Source organism: Sylvia atricapilla, chromosome 4 (assembly GCF_009819655.1).
Source record: "Sylvia atricapilla isolate bSylAtr1 chromosome 4, bSylAtr1.pri, whole genome shotgun sequence".
NCBI classification, from domain to species: Eukaryota; Metazoa; Chordata; class Aves; order Passeriformes; family Sylviidae; genus Sylvia; species Sylvia atricapilla.
Window position 1 is genome coordinate 40560443 of NC_089143.1, and position 23017 is coordinate 40583459.

Here is a 23017-nt window from a genome sequence, read left to right on the forward strand (position 1 = left end):
TGTCATAACACAATCTATGTGCCAGAGTAAAGCTATAAAACACTTACTAAAATACTTTAAAAAGCAGAAAAGACATAGTTCATAAGACAGTTGAAGAATTTTACTTACATAAATTCAACATAGAGACCTTGATATCTTTTTATAGGAACAGAGATCATGAATATCTTTTTACATTTATAAGACATGTGTCTTTAGCAAATAAAATTAATTTTATTCAACCAATTCGATCCTATAATATGGCATTAATTATTTTTTCTTTTATTAGGAAAAGTTTGGGCTGATTCAAGGGTTTTGTCTGCTTTGGGGAAATATTGCCTTCCATTCACACTGATCAACTTTTTCACACAAACTCACAGATCTTGTATTATAGTCTATTTCACATACATCTGACAAAACAAATGAAAAAAACCCCAAACAAACAAACAAACAAAAACCCAAACCAAAACAGACTAATAATAAACCATCCTTGCTTAGTTTTAAAATGAAAACCTGGTTTCGCAGAATTGGATTTTAGCAGGATTCTGCCTCTATTCATTGTTTAATTGGATACATCTTGCATTTCTGTCACATCCTTAGGGATTAAAATATATTTGCCAGTGAGATGCAATAGAAAACATTTTAATAATTGTTCAATATTTAATCTCCAAGCAATTGGCAACTAATTGTTGTTGACATTAATTGCATGATTTTATAAAGATCTGTTTTGTTAAAGAGCTTGCAGTACAGGTCAGTAATACTCAGAACACACTTCCCATGTACACTCACCTCAGGATTCCAATGTTATCACTGAAGGTGGGGATGATTCCCACCCTAGGTGTTCTGAGTAATTGTGCAGTGAGAGTTTGCTGCTGCTGTTTATACCTACAGCCTGTACAGGGTTCTTGCTTATGACAATGCAAAATATCAAATGCCTGTAATGTACCTGTTCTGCTTGACCTGTACATAATTGTAGACAAGTGAAAAAAGTACTGATGAATTATATTATATACAAATTTGGACACATATTACTTTCCTACTAAATTAAGTTCTGCTGGTTGCATCTGCTGTGTCATAATGGAGAGTGGAACTACCAGAGAATGAATCTTCTGCCTTTAGATGCTCCTTTCAGCCTGTGAAGGGTACTAGCAAAACACTCTTGTGACAGTGGGTTCAACATAGCTTGAACATTCTGGAAAAGAATAAAATGGTTTGGGTGCCGATTTGAGCTGAGGGGCACACAGTTCTCTCAGAGCTGGAGGGGAAGGTCATTATGTGGAAAACATAATTCTTTGCCCCCATCAGATATTCAAATCCCAGTCCTCTCTGGCACTTCCAGCATTATCACAGGCAAATTTTTCAAGTATTTATGTATTTTTATGTATTTATCCTCCTCAGTCCTATACTGTATTCTGTTGCCTGGTAATGAAGACTATTTGGAATCCTGTCAAAGGGACAGTGGGATATGATCAGGGACACACAGTGTTGGTCCAGGAACACAGTTGTCAAACTACACTTTGGAGGCTGGGTTAAAGGGACGTGTCACCCTAACAGTTCATCATCAGTGAACTCCTGATGCTGTGTGTCTTTGGCATATCTTTTGGCATTTCCCACGGATAAATTGTGCTGAAGAGAAATCATGGTGCTTTTTTTGCTAGTTACAGTCGTGAGGAAAAGCTTTATCTGCGTGACACCAATCACACAGAGAGTGGTCAGGTGTTCTCTCCTATGGGTTAGGGACAGGACATGTGCCAGATCCTGGATCCAAGAGTCCTTCCCCCACCCCGACTTGTGTAAGATAGACATCACCTCAGGCTCCAAAATGCTAAGTATTTATGGTGAACCCAAAACATAAATAGACATTCAAGTTTTGGAGAACTTGGCAGTATTAAACAGCCATTATCATTACACGGTCACTACGTCAGAATACTACAAATTACTATTAGTATACTAATTTGATATTATAAAGCTTTTAAATATTTTTATTTTTAATTACATGAGTCTGTGTCTTGTCAGCGCATTTATGAAACAGAAAAATTAATCCCAGCAGGTCTTCAGCAAGAGCAGCATTGAGCTTTAGCTTTGTGTTTCAATCAGGCCCCACAGACACCAAACCCGCTCGCGAGATTTATGCCACCCGAAGCTACTCGGACGCTGCGCCGCGCCCTCCCTCCTCAAGGCCGGGCCCTCCCCAAGGCCGGACCCTCCCCTCAATGGCCGGACCCTCCCTCCCCAAGGCCGGACCCTCCCCTCATGGCCGGGCCCGTCCCTCTCCCGACCCCGCCGCCTTTCTGCGCATGCGTCAGGGGGCGGCTCGCGGCTGCGGGAAGTGGCGCGCGCCGGGGGCGGTGCCGCGGGTCGCGTGGCGCGGGAATGGAGGCGCAGGGGGAGGTGGTGGACCCGGGAATGGAGGCGCAGGGGGCGGTGGTGGACTCGGGAATGGAGGTGCAGGGGCCGGTGGTGGACCCGGGAATGGAGGTGCAGGGGGAGGTGGTGGAGCAGCTGGAGAACCTGGCCGTGGGGCCGGGCGGGCAGCGGGCGGCCGACTCGGAGAAGGTGCCAGGTCCTGAGGAGGGCGGTGGGGAAGCCCAGGCCACTCTGCCCCAAGATGTGGGACCGCCTGGCGCGGGAATGGAGGTGCAGGGGGAGGTGGTGGACCCGGGAATGGAGGTGCAGGGGGAGGTGGTGGACCCGGGAATGGAGGCACAGCGGGATGTGGTGGAGCAGCTGGAGAACCTGGCCGTGGCGCCGGGCGGGCAGCAGTCGGCCGACTCGGAGAAGGTGCTGAATCCTGCGGAGGGCGGTGGGGAAGCCCAGGCCCCTTTGCCCCCACCCGCGGGACCGCCTGGTGCGGGAATGGAGGTGCAGGTGGAGGTGATGGAGCAGCTGGAGAACCTGTCCGTGGGGCCAGGCGGGCAGCGGGCGGCCGACTCGGAGAAGGTGCCGGGTCCTTCGGAGGGCGATGGGGAAGCCCAGGCCCCTCTGCCCCCAGCCGCGGGACCGCCTGGTGCGGGAATGGAGGCACAGCGGGATGTGGAGGAGCAGCTGGAGAACCTGGCCGTGGCGCCGGGCGGGCAGCAGTCGGCCGACCAGGAGGAGGTGCTGAATCCTGCGGAGGGCGGTGGGGAAGCCCAGGCCCCTTTGCCCCCGCCCGCTTGGCCCCGCTCGCCCGCCGCCGTGTCCTCGTCAGACTCGGACAGGTGGGTTCAGCCCCGGCGCTCCCCTTGTTCACCGAGGCCCTGGGCAGCGGCGCGGGCCGCTGGCGCTGAGAGCCCGGTGTGCCTGCCCGCCGTCTCCTCCCGCCCCGGTGTGTGATCCTCTGGAGTTTGTTCTGTCCTATTAGAGGTGTAATTTTCAGTTACGTTTTGCTAGGAGTTTGTTAAATTCCATCTCCCGAGTAGTGCGTGTAAGGCTGTAGGATTTAACGAGAGCATGAGTTTGATGGTTGTGGCCTGGAGAGCGTGTTGGGCCACCCCACTGGCTTGTCCTGGTACTCACAGAGTGCACCTGCGGCTCTCGGGGCAGGACACCCGCCGCTACTGCTGAGAAACCTCAGTGTAGGGCTTCAAAGTGGGGAGTCTGCACACTGTACCACATGCTCTGATCGTGGCATCTCGGTGGAAAAGCTCATTCGGAACCTTTTTTATATACTTGCTCCATCTGTGCTTTGATGTTCAGTGTAGTTGGTGAAAGGTAACAGGTTAAATGTGGTCTCTGTTGCAGTGTTAGAAGTCTGCACACTTTTGGTTGTTGCGGCAAGTCTTTTTTCTTATTGGGCCGATACGGCAAGATGGCCATGTGCTTCTTCTGACTAGAGGACGCTAAAATAAAGTCTGAGAATCTCCTCTTAAAGATACAAAGCTTCATTAACTATGTTAAGTGATTTAAGTTCGACTTCAGAAGTTGAACATTGGTCCAAAGTTTTCCTTGAATATCATGAAGTGCTGAAGAGTGAAGTTCCTGACTTCCAGGAACTTCACCTTTGTCTAGTATTGTTTACTTCCCAAATCTGCTGTGCTCATGAACTCTTAAGATGAAATGTTCATAACTTCAGCTTACTTAACTGTCTTGTATCTCAGTCTTTGAGGGATTTTTGGTTTTGTTTTTTTTTTAACTACCTCCACTGATAGTTTGATTTTCTTTTTGTCTTTCTGCTATATTGCTGTTGTTCCAGGAAGTCTATATTTGACTCTTTCAATAAGTTTATTATATAATTATTATTATCTTGTTGTCATTACTATGAGCCTTTGTTGGAATAAAGATAGAAACAATAGCCATCCATTTACTTGGGAGGGAGACTGTGGTATTACAAGAATCTAGAAAGGCGTTTTTCTTTTTTCTTCAGGTAAGAAGGGCTATTTTGCGTCAGTTTGGTTCTCTCTGTGTTTTTTCTGTGAGATTTGTGTTGTGTTTTTTTCAGTTACTAGGATCAGTTGCTCCACATTTTTTTCTTCCAGCAGCCCTTGAAGAACTTTTACATTTTCTAAAACTAACGTGTTGAGATGAATAAGGACTGATTTCTTACTCCACTCTTTACTTGAAATATTAAGAGTCTAAGATAATAAGCATCTCTTACACACGTGACAGTGAGAAATATTGAATTACTCTGAATGATTTCTGGTGGATTTGCACAGGACATAAATTACAAAACTAATCCCTTTTATTTACAAAAATTAGAATTTTTTCCCCTTCATTGTGTAAGATGCATTGCTTGGAATAAGTATTTTCTTAACTTTCACTCAGTGTTATGGTAATGTTGGGATTTTACAAGAACAGTGATTCTGAGAAGGCAGTATTGTAACTCCCACGTTTGTTTTTTTTTTTTATATTCAGTGATACAGATTCAGATAGTTCATCAACTACACTCTTCTCTTCATCTTCAGCACTATCTGATGAAGATGATCTTCCAAATGAGAAGGAAAACAGATCTTACTGTGTTAGGACAAAGGATGAGGTGCCTATTGATGTAAGTATTATGTGGTATTTCTTAAAATGTTTCCTACTAACCCAACTAAAAATTTGTGTTTTAAGTCAGTCCTCCTGTGTCAAGGTGGGCTACAATCAGAATGGTAAAAGAGCAACTCCAAGGCTGAGCTAGACACAGTTTAGTAGGTAAAGCAAAAGCCACTCACACAAGCAAAGCAAACCCAGAAATTAATTTCTCACTTTCCATGGGCAGGCCAGTGTTCTGCCATCCCCAGGAGGGCTGGGCTTCATCACATGTAACTGTTGCTTGGGCATAAAAACACCACCACTCCAGATTTCCCTCATTCCCCTTTTTCACCCAGTTTTGTATGCTAAGCGTGATGTTGCATGGTATGGAATGTTCCTTTGGTCTGTGCAGGTCAGCTGTCCTGGCTGTACCCCTCCCAACTCCTTTTGCACCTCCTCACTGATGCGGTGGCATGAGAGGCAGGAAAGGCTCTGTGTAAGCCCTGCATAGAAATAATAAAACGTTTCTATATTATCAGCAATGTTTCCAGCACAGATCTAAAATGTAACCCCATAACAGCCACTGTGAAGAAAATTGACTTACTGCTGCAAAACCCACCACAGTTAATACATAGGAAGTCATGTTTTTCAGGTGTATGTATTAAGGAGTGTGAGTGGAACTGTTTCAGAAACTTCTTGCTTTGAAGCAAGGATTGGCAGGTACCGTATGTTGTGTGGCAGAAGGTACCATTTTGAGATACAGGATCAGAATTTTACCTTCCTGCTGGTCTTTGGCCTTTGAATTGCTCTTCCAAAAGTGACTCAGTTAAGTCTTAGCAGTGAATTTGATTTAATGTTGGAAAAATCACTGGCCGGTAGAAGGGTGTGGTATTTTTATCTGAATTCGCGTTTGTGCTTAATGGTGTAATATTTGGGAAAGTCATGGGCTTTTTTGGTCTTTGTGTAGCTCTATAAGCCTTTGCCAAACACTTTCATTAGAGTGAAGATTATCGGTAAAGTGTGGATAAACCAGGATAAGATTTTTCTGGTTTTGTGTGGGTTATTATTTCTAGTTGTGGCCTTTAAAAGAGCAGTTCAGTGCTAAGATTTGAACTCTCAGAATTTACAGGGTGTTGAACTTGAAGATAATGCTTACTCTAGTTGCCTTGTATTTTATAAAGTCTTTACTGAATTCCCAACAACATTGTATATACATAAAAATCTTAGTTTATGAGGAAATCGGATGCAAATGGTGAACTTGGTATTAATCAGTCTTTGATAATAGATTTTGATACTTATAGCTGAGGAAAAAGCCTGATTTGAATATTGTGTAGTACTCATATTTGTATCTGAAGTTTTTTTTTTTGTGTTCTCTCTCATCTCTAGTTATCCTCTTGTACCAAATGTTAGAAATAATTCTCTTTGTACGAATTGTGATGTTTGTATCTTCTATAATGATCTAAGTCATGACATAAGTGGACAGACTCCATTCTTTAAAATCAGATGATACACATATGGTGTATTTTATACTATATTACCTCTTGCTGTGTATATTTTTCTTCTAGCTTGCATTGAATGTTGTTGCAAGTGGTCTTATTCTGATTGTTTAATTATTATGTTGTATGTCAAGCTTGGATGAAATGCCTGGTTTTCTCCAGTTAAATAAAATTGGCTTCTGCTGTAGTTGTGATGGAAATATGTAGAGTAGCATATCTGTAGAAGAGATGTCCTCAAAGGTGATTGATCCCCCCAAGATGAGGGGGATGATTCTGAAAGAGGCAAATCAAACTAGATTTTTAAAAAATAAAATCTTCAAAATGCCAGGGCATTTTTCCAAACTTTCAAGTTTCTGCAGTGACAAAGTGATAAGTGCCTTTGTGTGATATTATATTCTAAACACTGCCTTGATGTTTGCAGAAACTGCCTCCTGTTGAAGACTTAACAATAATTCTTCCAGATAATGTTGAACTGAAGCTCTTTGGGACAGTTTCCAGCATCATTGAGCAGCTAGGTAGGCAAAATATGTTTGCTTTGTTTTTAATTATTATAATTTCTGTATATCTCTGCATGAATTGTGTTCCCAGCTGTTTCTTCCAAGTGTCAGTCCTGCAGTGTCATATTTCTGCGGGTAGCAGGTTGCTGAATTGGAATTCAAACAAACAGATGACATTTGTGTTGAATTACTTTTCATTTGGCTTATATGCGTGTTTTTCTATGTGATTTGCATGTTTAATTTTTTAATTAAAACCTTTTTCTACAGTGTATCATGGTTTTATATTGATACTGGCCGCAGTTAATTGTATTTTAAGTGTTTTAGGAAAATCTTCTAGTTGTATATGCTACTTTTGAATAATCCCTATATATATAGGAGCTGTATAACTGAAAGCACAGATGCAGTACAATGCAGTCCCAAGTGCTTGCTTGTTAATATATGAGGGCAGGAAAAAGACTTGTTTCTTTAAGAGTGCAAGTTCTTTTATTTATTTATATCTTTATTCATTCCACTTCTGGCACCTTGAGCAAATGAAAGCTGCCTGTGTCAGCAGTCAGAGGATGGTGTGCCTAACATGATTTATAGGTGGAGGGTAAACCTAATGGGATTGAGATACTGAATGGATCTGAGCTTAACTGCAGGCATAGAGATTTAGGGATCTTTTCAGATCAGTTTGGGACCTCACTATTTGATAAATGAAATCAAAGTTTTGCTAAAGCTCATATTGCTAAAACACCCACAGTATGCTTGTATTTAAGCTAAGTCAAGTGTTCCATTCTGCTTGATCTGCATTTGAAACTATTTGTTTATGAAAATTAGAAATTGAGTTCAATTTTGAAGTTAAAGTATTTATGCTGAATGTAGTACAGAAAAAAAGTAAACAACTTTTGCTATTATTTTTTCTGTTAAAGGACTTCAGGTAATGCAGGCAATTCTTCTACATTATTTTATTGGAGTGAGATTTAATTCCATTTGTGGGTAGCTGAGTGGAGGGTGTGTGAGGTAGTAATTTGGTTCTTCTCTACTTTGCCCTTTCTTGCTGATGGATAATAGTGGGGGCTTCAAGAAGGCTGCCTTCAGCAAAACTGGTTTAAAAGCAAGTTTGTCTTAAAAAATTGAATCATATACTTGCTATTACTCTTATTTTTGGTTTTAAAATGTGAGGGTAAACCAAAACTGTTTTAAAGACTGCTGTTTTGAAAACCATTCTTAATTTTAATCCTCACTGGTGAGTATAATCTTTTCAAATACCAGTTTACTGGTAGGTGAATTCTTTAGGCTGCATCCTACTTTATGTAATGCACATGTACGTTAATTTATGTAATGTACATGTATAAAGTGTTGAATTAGATTCGTTGCTGAAAGTTAGAAAACAAGCTAATAATCATAATGAAATAAAACCATATGAATGGCATAAACCCCCTGGATATCTGTGATTATTTTTTTGCCTTTGCAACCTTCCATTAAGACTTCTCTTTCTCCACATTTTAGGTTTTTTTCAGTTCTTCTGAAAACAGGCCTCAATTTCAACTTGTGGCTGTATTAGGGATGCCAGCTAATTGGGGATTGTTTTTTGATTTTTGAACTAAATTGATACCTCTGTGTACTAGGTTTGTATCTAGTCTGAGGGGAATTGATTTCTCATTTGGATGCCACAAATATTATTCTGACGCAACAATCAGTTTTCTTTTTCTGTCCCTTTGATGTCTGTCTCTGCTGTTCTCTGTAGCAAGCTTCTAAGTTCATCAGTCTGCAGTGAGTGAGTGATACTTGTAAGTGGAAATTTCATCCTGTGAGGTAAATTTGAGGCTAGAACAGTGTAGATTAATGCTTGCTGTGCAGTAGCTAAAAGCAAAATGACAGTACATTCTGTGAACTTGTCAGTGTGTACCAGAATTTAACAAAACTTTTGCTGTGTTTTGCTTCAAGGTACTTACAGAGAAGAGAAAAATTCACTGTGTGGGTTGGGGCCTGGAAGCTAAACAGCTTTGGTGTATGTGAGAAACTTCCCTTGGGGCTGAACTTTGGGCCCTACAAAAGTAGAAGCTGATAATTTAGGCTGGGTTGAGGTAGGGGAAGCTGTCGGTGAAACAGGCTGGAGGTGGTCATGTCTCTCCTGAGTTTCACAGGACTGGTATGTTAGACATTTTCAAAATATATTTTCCTTAGCCTACTACAGGCTACGTGTGGTGAATCAAGTTGAGACCATGATCAGAGTGTTTTTGGTGTGGTTTTTGTACACAATATTTTTTTGTTTTGATGTTTGGGGATTTTTGGTGGTTTTTTTTTTTGGTTGTTGTTTTTTTCTAAGGTATATTTCTCATGAGCTTTAAACAACACATTGGGTATTTTCACTGTATATCTTAAAGGTAGGCACAAAAGAAATTGATTTCACAAATTCTGTTGGAATTCTGTGAACTCTTAAGCCTGTAGAATTGTCATATCCTTCTTTGGCATGTTAAGGTTTTTGCAGATTGCAGTAGTAGCAGTAACTTACAGTTTGATGACATGTTGATTGCTGAAAGTGCTTTTATGTAAGTTCATCAGTGCTGATCTTGAGCTTTAGTTAGGGTCTGAGTGGCACTGTACTTGAGTGGCTTTATTTGCTGATGGACAGGCATTGAGAATGCTTAATTGAGCATTCTGTTGTTTTATAGGTAGAGAAGTTTAATCATCATTAGGCCCAAATGTACTGTGAGACTTCTATGGCATTAAATTGCAGAATGTATGAGATTGTGTATATGCATGTATGAGCACCTCAGTTGCTACTGTGACTGAACTGCCAGACAGCTTTTGTGTTTTGGTGTGATTCTTAGGACTCTCTCTCTCTTTACCCTAGAGAACAATAATTCTGTAACCAATCTTAAGTATTCCCACTCGTGCATCATTGGAGAAGGGGTGTGTGCTTCTAAGTATTTCTGAATGTGTGCAAGAGTATTTGGTTGCAGCTCTATAAACTTATGTAGACAGGTAGTGGTGTGGTTTGTTAAGTTTAACTGCAAGTAACTACGTGCTGTTGAAGTATAAAGCTGTAATTTATTTTTTTCTTTCCATTTTAGTAATAATTGAATCACTGAGAGGCCTACCTCCAGTAAATGAGGAGAGCATAATTTTTAAAGAAGATCGTCAAGCAGTAGGAAAGGTGGGTGTAAAATAAAAACTTGTTATTCTAATATAAAATTGGAAGCATTCTTTAGTGCTCCAGAAAGTAGAGTTGAAGATAATTAAATAAAAAATTCCTTGGTATATACTTTTTCTTTGTGCCTTTGACTCTTGCTATATTCACCTGGTTTATTAATCTCAAGAATTCATAACTTGAAATTAATTGCATCCTTACAGAATTACAATATCTGGTGAGTTTCCAGTGTTTGGTGAGAGTGCTCGTGAAGTTGAAGAGATTGCTTTCAGATGTATGCTGTCTTGGAATAACAGACTGTGTGCTCTTTTACTGCCAGATAGGGGCAGTGGTTAGTGAAGTTTTAGGAAAACTAGGGAATGTTTTCTTCTGTGCTGTGCTGTTCTGATGTAAGGCCAGTGAAGGATGTTTGCTGAGAGAGTTGTTGCATTGAATTTTCTGCTTTCTGTAGAAGGAAAGCCACCATCGACAATGATTACTACTGAAATATCTTTGACTGCTAGCTGTGAGTGGAACAAACCTAGCCTGAATTGCAGATGTTCTGTAAAACATGGCAAAATTCTCTGCTCTCCATGGAATTGGGGAACAGTTGTGGAACTGTTGTAAAGGCATCTTGTTAAGATGAACTTTGAGGAAAAAATGATCAGGAGATTGTTCCAACTGCTATGAGACTCAAAAGCATAACAGACACAGAAAAATAGAGATTTGACAAAAGGAAGGATTACTAAGGATGTGAGAATTTACTTTTCGACATAATAACAAACAGTAGTTGGAGAAATACACTGTCAAACAAAATTTGGTAATAAAACTTTAGTGTGAAAGGAATTTTTATTTGATGCTGCATTTTGAAAGTATATTGGACTGCTTAAATATCATTGTCTGCAGTGAAATTTGCTATTACTAATCTATTTGTAGTTTATTTAAACATTTTAATTTTATTTCTTTCAGATATTTGAAATATTTGGTCCTGTTTCGCATCCATTTTATGTGATAAGATTTAACAACTCTGAGCATATCAAAGAGAAAGGTATTAATGTGCAAGATAGCATGTATTTTGCTCCATCAGTGGAGGACTTCACCCAGTATATATTTGCAGAGAAACTAAAACAGTGAGTCTGATTTCTTTTCTAATCTGGTTATAATGGCTTTTTTTATATAGCTAAAAATGTTGAATTGAAGTTGAGTCTTCAATGAGGAACTCTAACACTAAGCCTAACATTAAACTTTGTATTTCCCTTAGATATTATCAACTATGTTGTAATAACAAGACTGTACTATTTCGCCTTTGAGAACAATAAAGAGTAGCTGTAAACAGCAAGCTTTTAGAGTGCTGTAATTACTAAAGTTTAGTTTCTTATTCTACCTAATATACTAAGCTTGCTTTGTTTTTGTGCTGCTAACTAAAATACAACCAGAAAAGTTCACTGATACTACTTCCTCCAAATTCTAACACAGGTACATAAGTAAGACAGTTCCTCAAACTTAACTTTCCAGATTTTGTTGTTCTTCAAAGTCTTGTATAGTTTCAGAACTGATAATAAACTTGTTTGCATTCTGAGCAAGTTTGTAGTAATTTACTATTTTTATTTCATATTACAGGACCGGAATTGAGATGTAATTATCAATAAATCTGTTACACATTTGGAGGATAACAATTCCACATAAAAATTACCCTCTCCATTTGCAAGGGAGGAGGGATTTAATGACAATGTAGTGTGATGTTCAGAAACTTCTCAGTAGTGTTTGTGTATCCCAGTCTGACTGAGGAAGGTGGCATGCATAAATAAGTAGGGCTTGATTCCCTTAGAGGAAGTGTACTCAAAGACACAGACTAAGAAATAAAACAATAAATGACAGCTAGATATTAATGTTCTAAATATTGATGAGCAATCATCTGAAATAACTATAGGTTAGATATCTTTTGTCACACAAGTGACTTAGTTTCTCTTTATTAGGGTTAGTTCTCAGGGGTTGTTTAATTGTCTGCATTCATTACAACTGTGCCAGTATTCGTACTGAATAGTTCTTTCCTTTAGTCAAAAGCATAGCCAGACTTGCAGGAGTGGGTTGTTGGTTTTTGTTTTTTTTTTTTTTTTTAACTTCCTCATTTCTGTGCAAGCAACAAGCATATTTTCTTCCCCTCAGTGAGGACCAAAATAGATAACTTTCTTGCTCTGATGCTTGTTTGTTTTTCTGCAACATTTTGATGCCAGCTGGTCTTCGATTTGCGCTATTAAACTTTGTTGCTTAGCACAGTAACTGCACAGACTTTAATCATCTGCTTGCTGCATCAATAACCATGTGCTGTACTCAGCATCTGAGATGAGAGACTCGTGTTTTACTTTGTTTCATGCTTTGGAAATAGTTTGAGAAACCATTTTTCATTTGGTAGTACTTCACTGTCATGGGTGGTAAAAACTTGAAACCGAGGCAAGTTACTTCAGATGTTCATGGCTTGCCAGCACAGATGAACAGTGCTTCAGACATTGTTTCTTGTCTTGAGTAGGATGAGTAGTGGGGCTTGAGTTACAATACACTGAAACAATATTTTATTTCTGGGTTTTGTCAGTAAAATTTCTTGCTATTGGTTGTAGCTGCCTTTTCACTAAGTAAGTTTCATTAAAAATGGATGAAGAATTTCTGATTTCTGACTTGTGCTATAATGCTGTATGAAGAAACCTTAATGCTACAAGAATGTGACATAGATAGTAGAAAAGTCAAGCTTTGGCCACTGATCCACTAGAAGACTTTTAGACCTTAGTAGATGGCAAATTTGATAACCGATAATTTTTATTTTCCATTTTTTCTTGGTTTGACTATGTGCAGAGCAGATTGTGGAGTATTACAGGCTTAAAGTTTTAAAACTGCCATCCAGAACTGTGATGGTTTTTGAAAAGGAAAGGAATAAAGATTAAGGTCTTAAAGAAACTGAGTTTGAAGCTTTTCCTGAAATCTGAAATGCAATCTAGTTGCAGTGCTATGAATGAGCCTTACACTTTATAGAAAAATAAGAGAAAGTGTAGTGTGAAACTTTTAGAATGCGAAATGATTTATTGCTCAAGATAGTCATGTTGTATTGCCTGAAACCCCGTTCTAAAAAAGCTCATATATTTTCATGATTCTTCTGAATGACCTTTTGTTAGACTTCAAGATCTTACAGTATGTGACTTCACAAATCAAAGAATTACTAGATTGTTCTTTGTAGAAGATATTAAATACCTCGGAGCACGAAAAGCATTTTTTGTTTGCTGAAGTGAGGGAGGCTGCTTTGGGAGAGTGAGATAAGCTGCCTGACCTTGAAAGATTTCAAGTTTACAGTCAGAGATGTTACATATTGCTGAATGGCCACAGGTCTTGGCGATTCTTTTGTGCTTTGGTATTTCTGGCAGGCATGTGTTGCTCCAAAACAACAAGATAAAAGGAAGAAACAGTTCAGTTCATAATAATAAAAAAAGTTTTCTCCAGCTGGGAAACTCCTTGTATGGAGTCCTTATCTTACATTTCTCCCTGTAATGTTTTTTTCTAATTGAACTTTAAAATGTCTTCTTTGCCTTCCTTTTTATTTGTAGTCTCAAAAGAACACTTAGAAGTTGAACTTCAGTTTTATGGTTAGGGGTTGAGGCGCTGTCTACCTCCAGATGACTTGCCAGTGCTCTCATGGGCGTGACTAAGGACCTCTGAAGTCCAGACTACTGATGCCAATGGTTACTTAATTTTTTGTAGTTACTGCTACTTGGTTGTGGCTGACTTGATGAATACGTAAAAACCCCTTGGTTATTAGAACACTGACTGAAGGTGTTTCATGCTGAAGAGGTTGATATTTTTAACTGTGTGGTTCCATTTAGTGAGTAAGAATTTTCAGTGTTGCACTGTTCTGTGCAATTTTTCTGCATAGATAACGACTGTACCTTGACATTTCAGACCAAAACACTAAATTTGATAGCAGCTTGAAAAAACCTTCAACAGACTACTGGCAGTGTAATATAAATCTGTTTCACAAATTCTTTGCTAATCAGAGAAGTTACTTGATTTTTAGTGAAGGGCTTTGCAGTGAGTTAAATAAATTAGACTAATCCAGGTTTATTTTGGTGCTTGTCAGGCAAGACAATTGAGATTTTGCTTATTTAAATGTCTTTTGCCTTGCATTTTAATTTTGTGTTTACAACAAAATAAAAGGTGGAACCTAGTTATCTAGCCAACAGTGTCTTAATAAAATTGTGAGCCAAGCACTGAGGGTCTTTTGGTTCTGAATTTACTTTACTGTAGTTATGCTGAAAGCCTGTGTCCTACTGAATGAGTTCATTGTTCTTTTTAACTGAAGATACATGTTCTGAAACCAGAAGAATAAGACTGCTTGTGATTGTAGTCAACAACATAAGAAAGTTGCAGTGAACTACTGCAGTTCAGGTTCAAAGCAATTAAGATTCAAAAGGATTTGTTTAGAGAATATTGACCAAAACTTAGTATCAAACTGGATGTTTGACTGAAATGTTCAGTCATCATTTGAATTATGAGGATTTTTCAAGTGCGATGAAGCCCTGAGTTGACCTATAAGTTACTGTTTGCTTATTAACAATATTAAAACCCAAGTAACTCACTGAAAAGAAGAAGCTCCTGTTCCAGGCGACCTGATACCTTATAGAAAGTGTTAGCCTTTATCTTTACCTTCCTCTATTTGGATTGTCTAATTTGTGTTTTGTCTTGTGTTTTTTTTTTCTTTTAGGGAAAAAGGTTCAGATGCATCTTGGAAGAATGACCAAGAACCACCTTCTGAAGTAACTATACAGGAATTTTTGTTTTGTTTTGTTTTATTATTTTTGATAACACAAGTCATATGTGGAAAAAAGTCTGTGCAGAGCAAGTAATTAGCAAACTTATCTTTTTATGGGGATGTGTTGAATGTACCTCTTCATTGAAAGAAAGAATCATGCTTTTCTTGGAGGTCTCATAGCGAGTGTAGAGAGTACTACCTGTCTCTCTACTTGGTTTTTACAGTTGGCAAAATGGTTATCTTCAGTTCTTCTACTTCTTCAAGAACATGTTTGACAACCTGAATGTTTGACTTTAGGTTCCAGTGCCTTTACCTTCCCTGACAATTTTGGGTCTGCCTAGGGAACTTCCGTCCATGTCATGATTTCACTGCAGCTTTGTCTTCAATTTGCCACAAGCAATTGTCTTAAAATTGCTTGTCTTAAAAGGCTTATTAGTACTCTGCAAAGTTACTGCTTGGACATGTAAGTTGTCTTCTCTTCAAAATTGACGTGACATCCCTGTTGCATTCTTTGAATGACTTGTTAGTAAGCTTTCCCTACAATTTGCTGTTATAAAACAGTAGTTCCATAAGAGGAGACAGGCTTCTTTCATAAAGAAGGCTTTCATACAGGGTCGTGTAGAATTAGGAGCTCACTGTTACCATTGCCATTGTTTGCTATAGGATCTGTAAAAAGTTCTTCAATGACTTCCTGTGTGTGGTCTTTAACTCCACTCTAGCTATACATTTTGTGAGTATTCAATAAGAAACACAAGGCTGGTAGTTTTATTGAGGTGTTTTCATGAGATTTGTTTTACATCACAACTGTTGAATCACTTTTCCTTGCAATTCCTACTTTAAACATATCTTATCCAAAGTAGCTAAAATTCCTAGAAGCCTTTTGTTTACCATAGTATTCTAAAGAGATCTGTCTGCTTGTTTTGAATCTTCCAGATGCTTGCCTTTTTAGCATAATTCTGTGCTATGTAATATATGCTTCTCACTCTATAATTTGGTAGGAAAGGTACGTTTTGTGGGGTTTGGAGGTTTTTTTGTGGGAGATGGTGCTGTTTGGTTTTGTTTCTCCAGTGTTATTACTGATTTTTAGGATGGAATAGAACAGACTAGACTAGAGTAGACTATTCCAGTTGGAAGGAACTTAGAGCAGTCAGGGCTGACAAGGTCAGGGCTGATGCTGAAGCATAAGCTGAAGCATGTGAAAAGCATTGTCTGAATGCCTGTTAAGTACTGACAGGGTCATGGTGTCAGCTACCTCTTTAAGAAGTCTCTTCCCGTGTTTGACCACCTCTTAGTAAAGAAATTCTTCATTATTTCCAGTCTGAACATCCTGGTACTGCTTTGAACCTTCCTACTCATGCTATTACTGCATAGCAGGTAGAAGAGATTACCTCTCTCTTCCCTTCCTCAGGAAGCCATAGGGAGCAGTGAACTCCTTTGCACCAAATGAGGCAGGTCCAGAGTCCTTAGCTGCTCTTCACAGGACATGCTTTCCAGTGCTGTCACCAGCTTTGTTTCCCTCCTCTGGTTGCAGCATATCCAAAGATTGGCATTCTTGAATGGTGTGGCCCAGAACTGCACAGGGTGAGGCCCCCCAAGGCTGTCACCTCTGTTGGTTGTCTGCTCATGCTGTGCTTGATGCACCCCAGGATGGGGTTTTGCCCTCTGGGTTCTGGGGCACACCCTGCTGACCCACACTGAGCTGCTGCTCCCCAGCACCCCCAGATCCCTCTTGGCAGGGCTGCTCTCCAGCCACTCCTCTCCCAGTTCAGACTTGGTCCTGGTGTTACTTCATCCTAGGTGTGCAGCACTTGGACTCATTAGACTTGATCCCATTAATTATTACCAAGGCCCTCAATCTACCTCAATCCATCTGCAAGGTCTTCTGTCCCTCAAGAGAGGTGGTGGCAGTTTGGGATCATCACCAGACTTGTTCATGGTGTGTCTAAATGCTGCCTCCAGATTATTGATAAATACATTGAATAGAACTGGCGCTGGAACTGAGCCCTGAGGAACTCTTCCCTTCAGGCAGTTCTTCACCCATTGCACCAATAACCTGCTCATCCTGTTGTTGGAGTACTTGTCCAGAAGGGTGACTGTTGGGGGACAGTGTTAAATTTTTCATTCTCAGTCCTTATCCCAGGATAGTTGTTCTGGCTTGAAGGAGAGATATGGTCACATGATCTTTTTGGTGCTCAAAGACAGGTCCTGTAGTGATGTATCAGTCTGTCAACTTTGGAATGTTGGTTTTTCCACGGTAGTGAGTCAAGGTGATGCATTTTGATATACTATGTTTGTTTCCCGTAAATAAAACTGAGCTGTGCGGTGCTAACTTTTCTCGAAGAATGCCTGTCTGTCAGTTCTGACTGTAAATTGCCTTCCTTTCTTGTAGAGGCATCTCACAGAGAATCACAATTTGAGAGTTAGAAGTGCTGTAGAGTTAGAAGAGTTGGACTATAGATACGTCATCCATAGAGCTTTGAAGGACTGTACTTAGAGACTTTGAGCTAGTCTTAACTTTCTTAGATTCAGTAATTTTCTCGTGATGATGATACCAAGTGGGCTTATTGGCTAATTATGAGCTCTTCTGTTTTTTAGTCATATTTTAAAAGCTGTTCAGGAAATAAGCTTGTAGATACGTAATTTGCATTTGTAGGAACCCATGAAATTTTGTTGGCCGAGTACAGTCGATCAAATCTGCAGGTGTACAGATTCATTGCCTTTTCCAAAGTTCGTTTTTTTTTTTCTTAAGGATTTCTCTTAATTGAAATTTGCTGTACCTCACTATAGGAAGGTGTCGCTAGACGGACACGAACGAATACACTCAAACTGTCAGATTGTCAGGGCAGAAAGAGAGGCATTTATTTCTCAGTTTTGATTTATATAGTTTTTGGAGTTTGAGCAGGGATTGGGCAGTGAGGTTGAAACATCTCTGACCCCACTGGTCAATCTAGAAGTCCATCAAATTTCCTTTCTCCGGAAAGGAATGAGAAAACATCACTTTGTTATTACAGTGCCTGAGAAACTGCGGTACAAAAATGTAAACATCAGAAGGCTGAAAAGATCAGGGCGACAGGAAGGAAAAACGGAAGCTTGAAAAAAAGTCACTGATGATGAGGGTGGGCACTCTTCTGCCTGCATGATCTGTCTGTGTGCCCTGTTTTGGAAAAAAACACATCTAACATCTTGTAATGCTCAATTAGAATAATCTTTGGTTAGTTCTAGCAGTTAGACTTTATACAATGTTATCCCAAGCTGTGACAGTTGATGAGCTGATAGAAAGTAGCTTTTGCTGTGGAGGTAATAGCTGTTGACAGGGGTGCAGATTAAATTTTGTGCTACTGATACTTGAAATTATCTCTTACAGCCAGTCCCTTTTAGAGACCTCAGATTGCAGCTCATTTCTGGCCAGCCCCTGTAGTAAACTGCAGTTTTTGGAGTCACTTCTTTTTGTGATAATGTGAAGCTTCCTTTTTTAAAGAGTGTTAAATTAATCCATGGTAGGCCTTTCTACTTGCTGCTTTTAGTTATATGGTAAGCGTTCCTTCTTTGGCTCTTAACTAGCTGAGTTTATTTGTAGAGTCACTAATACAATCTCTTAGCTTTGTCTTTGGGGCCAGAAGATGTCAAAGTGTAATCTGTGTGTGCAGCGGCAGATACCTGCAGTTTTTCTATGGGGTGACGTCTATGGGATGTTACATGGAAATTAGGTAGCACTAAAAGGTACCTGTTGCTTTTCATCATTTCTGCACTACTGGAATATGGTGGTCTACTAGAGTTCTTAGAAAAAGCAGGAGTTCATGAAAGATTTTACTTTGTGGTATACATCGTCTTGCTGTAGTTCTTGTCGCTTTTTTGTGTATGTCATCCAGTTATGTAGTAGAAGAAATAGTTGTATTCAGAATTAACTTTCATGAAGCTTTTTAAGCACTGTTTTGGTGCAGTGTTTTTGAGATCCATGCTCTGCTCTGTGTATGTGATAGAAAGATACAAGTAAGCAGCAAAGCTCCTGCTTTCAGAATTGCGAAGGGGAGGGTGGGAACAAATCCTACCCCTTTTAAGTCATAAGAGTGAGCTGTTTTTCAGAGAACTAACTGATGCTGACAGATTTCTTCCGTGTCCATGATAACTTATGTAAGTCATGTAAGTTAGGATTCAAAAGGTAGCAAAACCTTGAGTAACAAGAAGAACTTGTTGCAGGGACATTGAATCTGTTGTAAATGACAACATTCCTCAAAGCTGAAAATTTCTTATTGGAATAACATGGCTATTGCAAATTGAACAGAAAGTACTATTAAATATACTACAGAAAATTCCAGTTTAGTGACAGTTTCAGAGTAGAGATTTTTTTTATGTAGTTTTAACTGCTAAATTACGTATTGGTTGCCAAGTTAATATTTATTCATTTTAAAAATTCATTTTTAAATTCATTTAATCTACAGTTGTTCTTTGAAAACTTTTTCTTGGCAGTAACCAGCCAGCTCCTTTCCTTTTCTTACTAACATCTAGGGAATCAAACATTTCTTCTCAGCATTGGAATGTTGCTCTTTTCAGGAAAATTAGAAAGGGTAACTGAGTCATGCATCAATTGTGTTATGGTAAATTTTTGTAATGTTAGCTTTTTTCTTGTTTTCTTGCTGAGAAGCCAGCTGATTTTTTTTTTTTAACCAGGTTTTGGATTTCAGTGATGATGAAAAAGAAAGAGAGGCAAAACTGAAGAAAAAGCCTCCAAGTCAAGGGAGGAAGAAAGTCAGATCAGAAACATTTCCATCAAGTGAGTGAATGCTATGTGAATGCTTTTGTCTGTTAATCTAAGTTTGGAATGCCCATTTTTAACTATCTTAGTGATTAAGTTTTTATGCAGTTAATAGTAATTCAGTACTTTTCAAACTTAAGTTTGAATTTGTGGCTACATTCCATGTTTGTTGTTTTAGAAGAAAAATTAAGTTGTGTTCTGTTGAAATGGAAACCCTGTGGAAGGGAAGTGGTACAGCAGCAGAGCAGTTGTCAAAGGGGGAGAGTCAAAGGGTCTCAAGACAGTGTTGGTTGACAGTGAGGATTCTGAACAGATGCCACCATTTGGATGGGATTCAGCTAAAGTCTTTGAACGCTGGGAAGAGACAGAGGAAGGCCATGTGCAGTTTTTGGAAACCCACTTCTTTGACAATCAGGGAAGGAGACACAAGTCTTAGATGGAGAATTTACTCCTCTGTCTAACAGAAAGCTCTTCCTCATCCGTGATGTACAAATACTCTAAATAACTCTAAAAAACTCCTACTTGTGTAGCCTGCTGAGAACATTTCTGTTTGCCTAATGCAGTCATTAGATAAACAAAGCTGTATATGGATTTTCATAATATGAATTATTTACTCTCCTTTCTCGTGCTGTTGTCGTTTCTGTTCCAGGTGCGTGCTTGCAGCTGTGCTCTTTTTACCATAACCAAATCTCACTTCTTTCATGCCTCTCTACTGACAAAATTTCGATTTTTGATTGCCATTTTGGTTGAATAATTCATATTGCATCCCTCTTTTTCTGTTCTCACTGGTCTGCATTGGCTGCATGCTTTTTATACCCCTCCATTTAAATTCAACTCTCACCCCTTAGCCTCTTCTACTGCTTGCTTACCAGGTGTTTTTATGGCTTCAGCAATTTGTAGCATGGCGGTGCTTCCCCCCTTGAATTTCTCAGACTCCTGTGAGTTCGATGCTTTTCCTTTGTAAACCTGTGATACACACTGTGCCTGACTGAGAGTCTTTCCTCTTGATATGGGAGATCAATAGCTGTCCTTTAATAATTCTGTACAGTAAAATTCTCCCTTGTATCAATCAAAGCCATAATCTTTCTTGGACTGGCTTTTGCCCTGTGGTTTTGACAGGGTTTTTTTTCCCACCTTAAGAGATGGATCTGAATTGTGCTGTACTTTCTGTTCATTACTCATGGTTATTTTCTCCTGGTTTCTGTTAGTCTAGCATATGTGTGTTTTCCACCACATCTTGGTTCTGCCAGCTTATTTCAGACCTGCCTTTGCCTAGGGCTTGCTGAGGCTGTTACTGAAATATGTTCCGTAACTGAGAACACAACAGGGGAAACTGTTGCGCTCTGTCAGGGGCGATAGGTTTTGATTTGCTGTGGATTTTTTGTAAATAGTATGGCACAAATTGGAGTTGTATGCAATTTCTTCTGACTGTAGAATTCAACAGCAATGGTATGTCACAAATGAAGGCACTAAGTTGGTCTCAGATGAGAATTTACGTGAGTGTATTAAAATTGTCTCTTGTTACAGTATTTGATGAAAGAAGGAAAATACTCATTCCAAGAGTTTCCAAGAGGCCTGCTTATACCATAAGAATCTTAACTCGTAATCCCCTATTAAAATGAGTCGGAATTCTGGTGTCCAAGTACCTTTCCAGACTTGAAAGCATTTTCACCTTTGAAAAGCTATGTAATCTAGTGCCAAGGATGAGATTCACACAGGTTTTTAAATTTCAGTGATTTTATGCGGTGTTTCATTCCTGAATACCTTGTTGCTCAGCCATAAAATCCTTCAGAGGGTTTAAGTTCTGCAGCTTTTTGAATATCTTAACAGCTCTTTGGAGCATTTTTAGTATTTCAGTGCTTTTCATTTTATAGTCCTAATCCCATTAAAACTTCTATGATATTTATATAAAGGGGCAGTATATTTATTATGAACATTAAATATATGCTTAGAGTGAGCTGTACAGGGAAAAAATTGTCTTAGAAACATGAATGCTGAAAGCTAATTGGCTAGAGGTACAGAGTGTCCTTTTTCTGATAGAGTAAGTTAATTTTATTTATTTGAGCTTGAATAATTACTTGTGCCCTATGTCTGTGCTGTAATGCCTGTTTGGGACTGAAAGCTAGATACCCCATTAGTGTAATGCAGTGTTGATTTATCTTTAGTTTTAAAATGTGTTGGTCTTAAATCTTGTTTTAAAAGCTTCCAAAATACTCAAAATTTGTGTGCCCCTGAGATCCATTTATACAAATGAGAAGTCTGGAGGGAAAGATGAAATTTCTTTTTTAAAAATTGAATTTGCAACTCTCACGATTATCCTTTTTATATTATTCCAATCAATCAAGATTAGTTACTAAACCATAGATTTGCTGGTATTATTTTATTTCTTCATGTGTTAGTTGCCAGTATTATTTGTTGATAAGATTACTTTTCAAATTTCCTTGACTTCAGCTTGAAAGATTTGTGAAGACTAAACTTGATCTTTCCAAAATAATACTACAGCTGTGTGTGTGGTTTCTTATATTTGTTTATTCTTTAGGTGAGAATAAAGAAATTCATCACTCAGTGCAGCAGCCTGCTCCAAGCTTTTCAAGGGGATACCGAGGCAGAGGGTTCTCCTGGGATCAATTTCCTCCTCCATCAGGTCCTCAACGGTTTTTCAGACCAACAGTAAGACCACCACAGCCGTACTCTTCAGACAGGAGGATATACCAGGAATCACCAGTGTTTCCACCACCTTATAGAAGAGAAAATCCAATGATGCAACAGTATGCCTTTCCTCCTCCAGATTTTGGCTATGTCACTAATGGGCATCAATTCCACCCTCCGCCTTCACATATGCATATGATGTGGACAGGCCCAAACATGTACAATTCAGCCTACTCATTCCTGCCACCACCGCCGCCGCCGCCACCGCCGCCACCACCGCCTCCTCCAGAGAGCTATCCTCCTCAGTTCAGGCCTTACTGAGATTCCGTGTGTCCATGTAGAGCGCTGCAGTTTGCAGGGAGAAAGAGCAGCCTGCCAGGACTGCATTCCCTTATTTTGGAGATGCTTTCTTTTACTGCAGTGGTAGAACTAAATGCAGGGTTTTGTGCTTTGTGGGACATCTGTAGTAAATTGTTTTTTTCTACGTAAGTTTTTTGTTTCCAAAAGAGATTTATATGATAAAAGTATAACTGAATAATAAGTGATGGTTTATTTTTATAATATCTGCTACTTTAAGATGATAAATAAAAGACTTTTTAGAGAGTGGTATGTAGTGATGGAAATCTATTTTGTAATAAATATAAGAGTTTACGTAACTACTGTTAAGTATTAATGAGGGTATTTCACATAGACTATATTTTAATATTTTTAGAATGGTGGTGTATTACTGTGCTAAAGCATTTTTCTCAATGTCTGCAAATTTTGAACCCTACCTGGGAACTGAAAATCTGACCTCTAAATTTCGAG

General features: G+C 39.3%; 1 protein-coding gene across 1 annotated transcript; it reads left to right on the forward strand.

Annotated features, from left to right (window-relative positions):
- The first annotated feature begins 2410 nt into the window (after nucleotides 1-2410).
- NAF1 (nuclear assembly factor 1 ribonucleoprotein) lies at nucleotides 2411-22804 on the forward strand. Its single transcript, XM_066317636.1, has 9 exons — nucleotides 2411-2983; nucleotides 3107-3176; nucleotides 4810-4942; nucleotides 6826-6919; nucleotides 9961-10043; nucleotides 10986-11146; nucleotides 14761-14812; nucleotides 19477-19579; nucleotides 22101-22804. Exons 1-9 carry the CDS (start codon nucleotides 2416-2418, stop codon nucleotides 22529-22531), a joined length of 1695 nt encoding a protein of 564 aa, XP_066173733.1. The 5' UTR covers nucleotides 2411-2415; the 3' UTR covers nucleotides 22532-22804.
- Nucleotides 22805-23017: the final 213 nt, after the last annotated feature.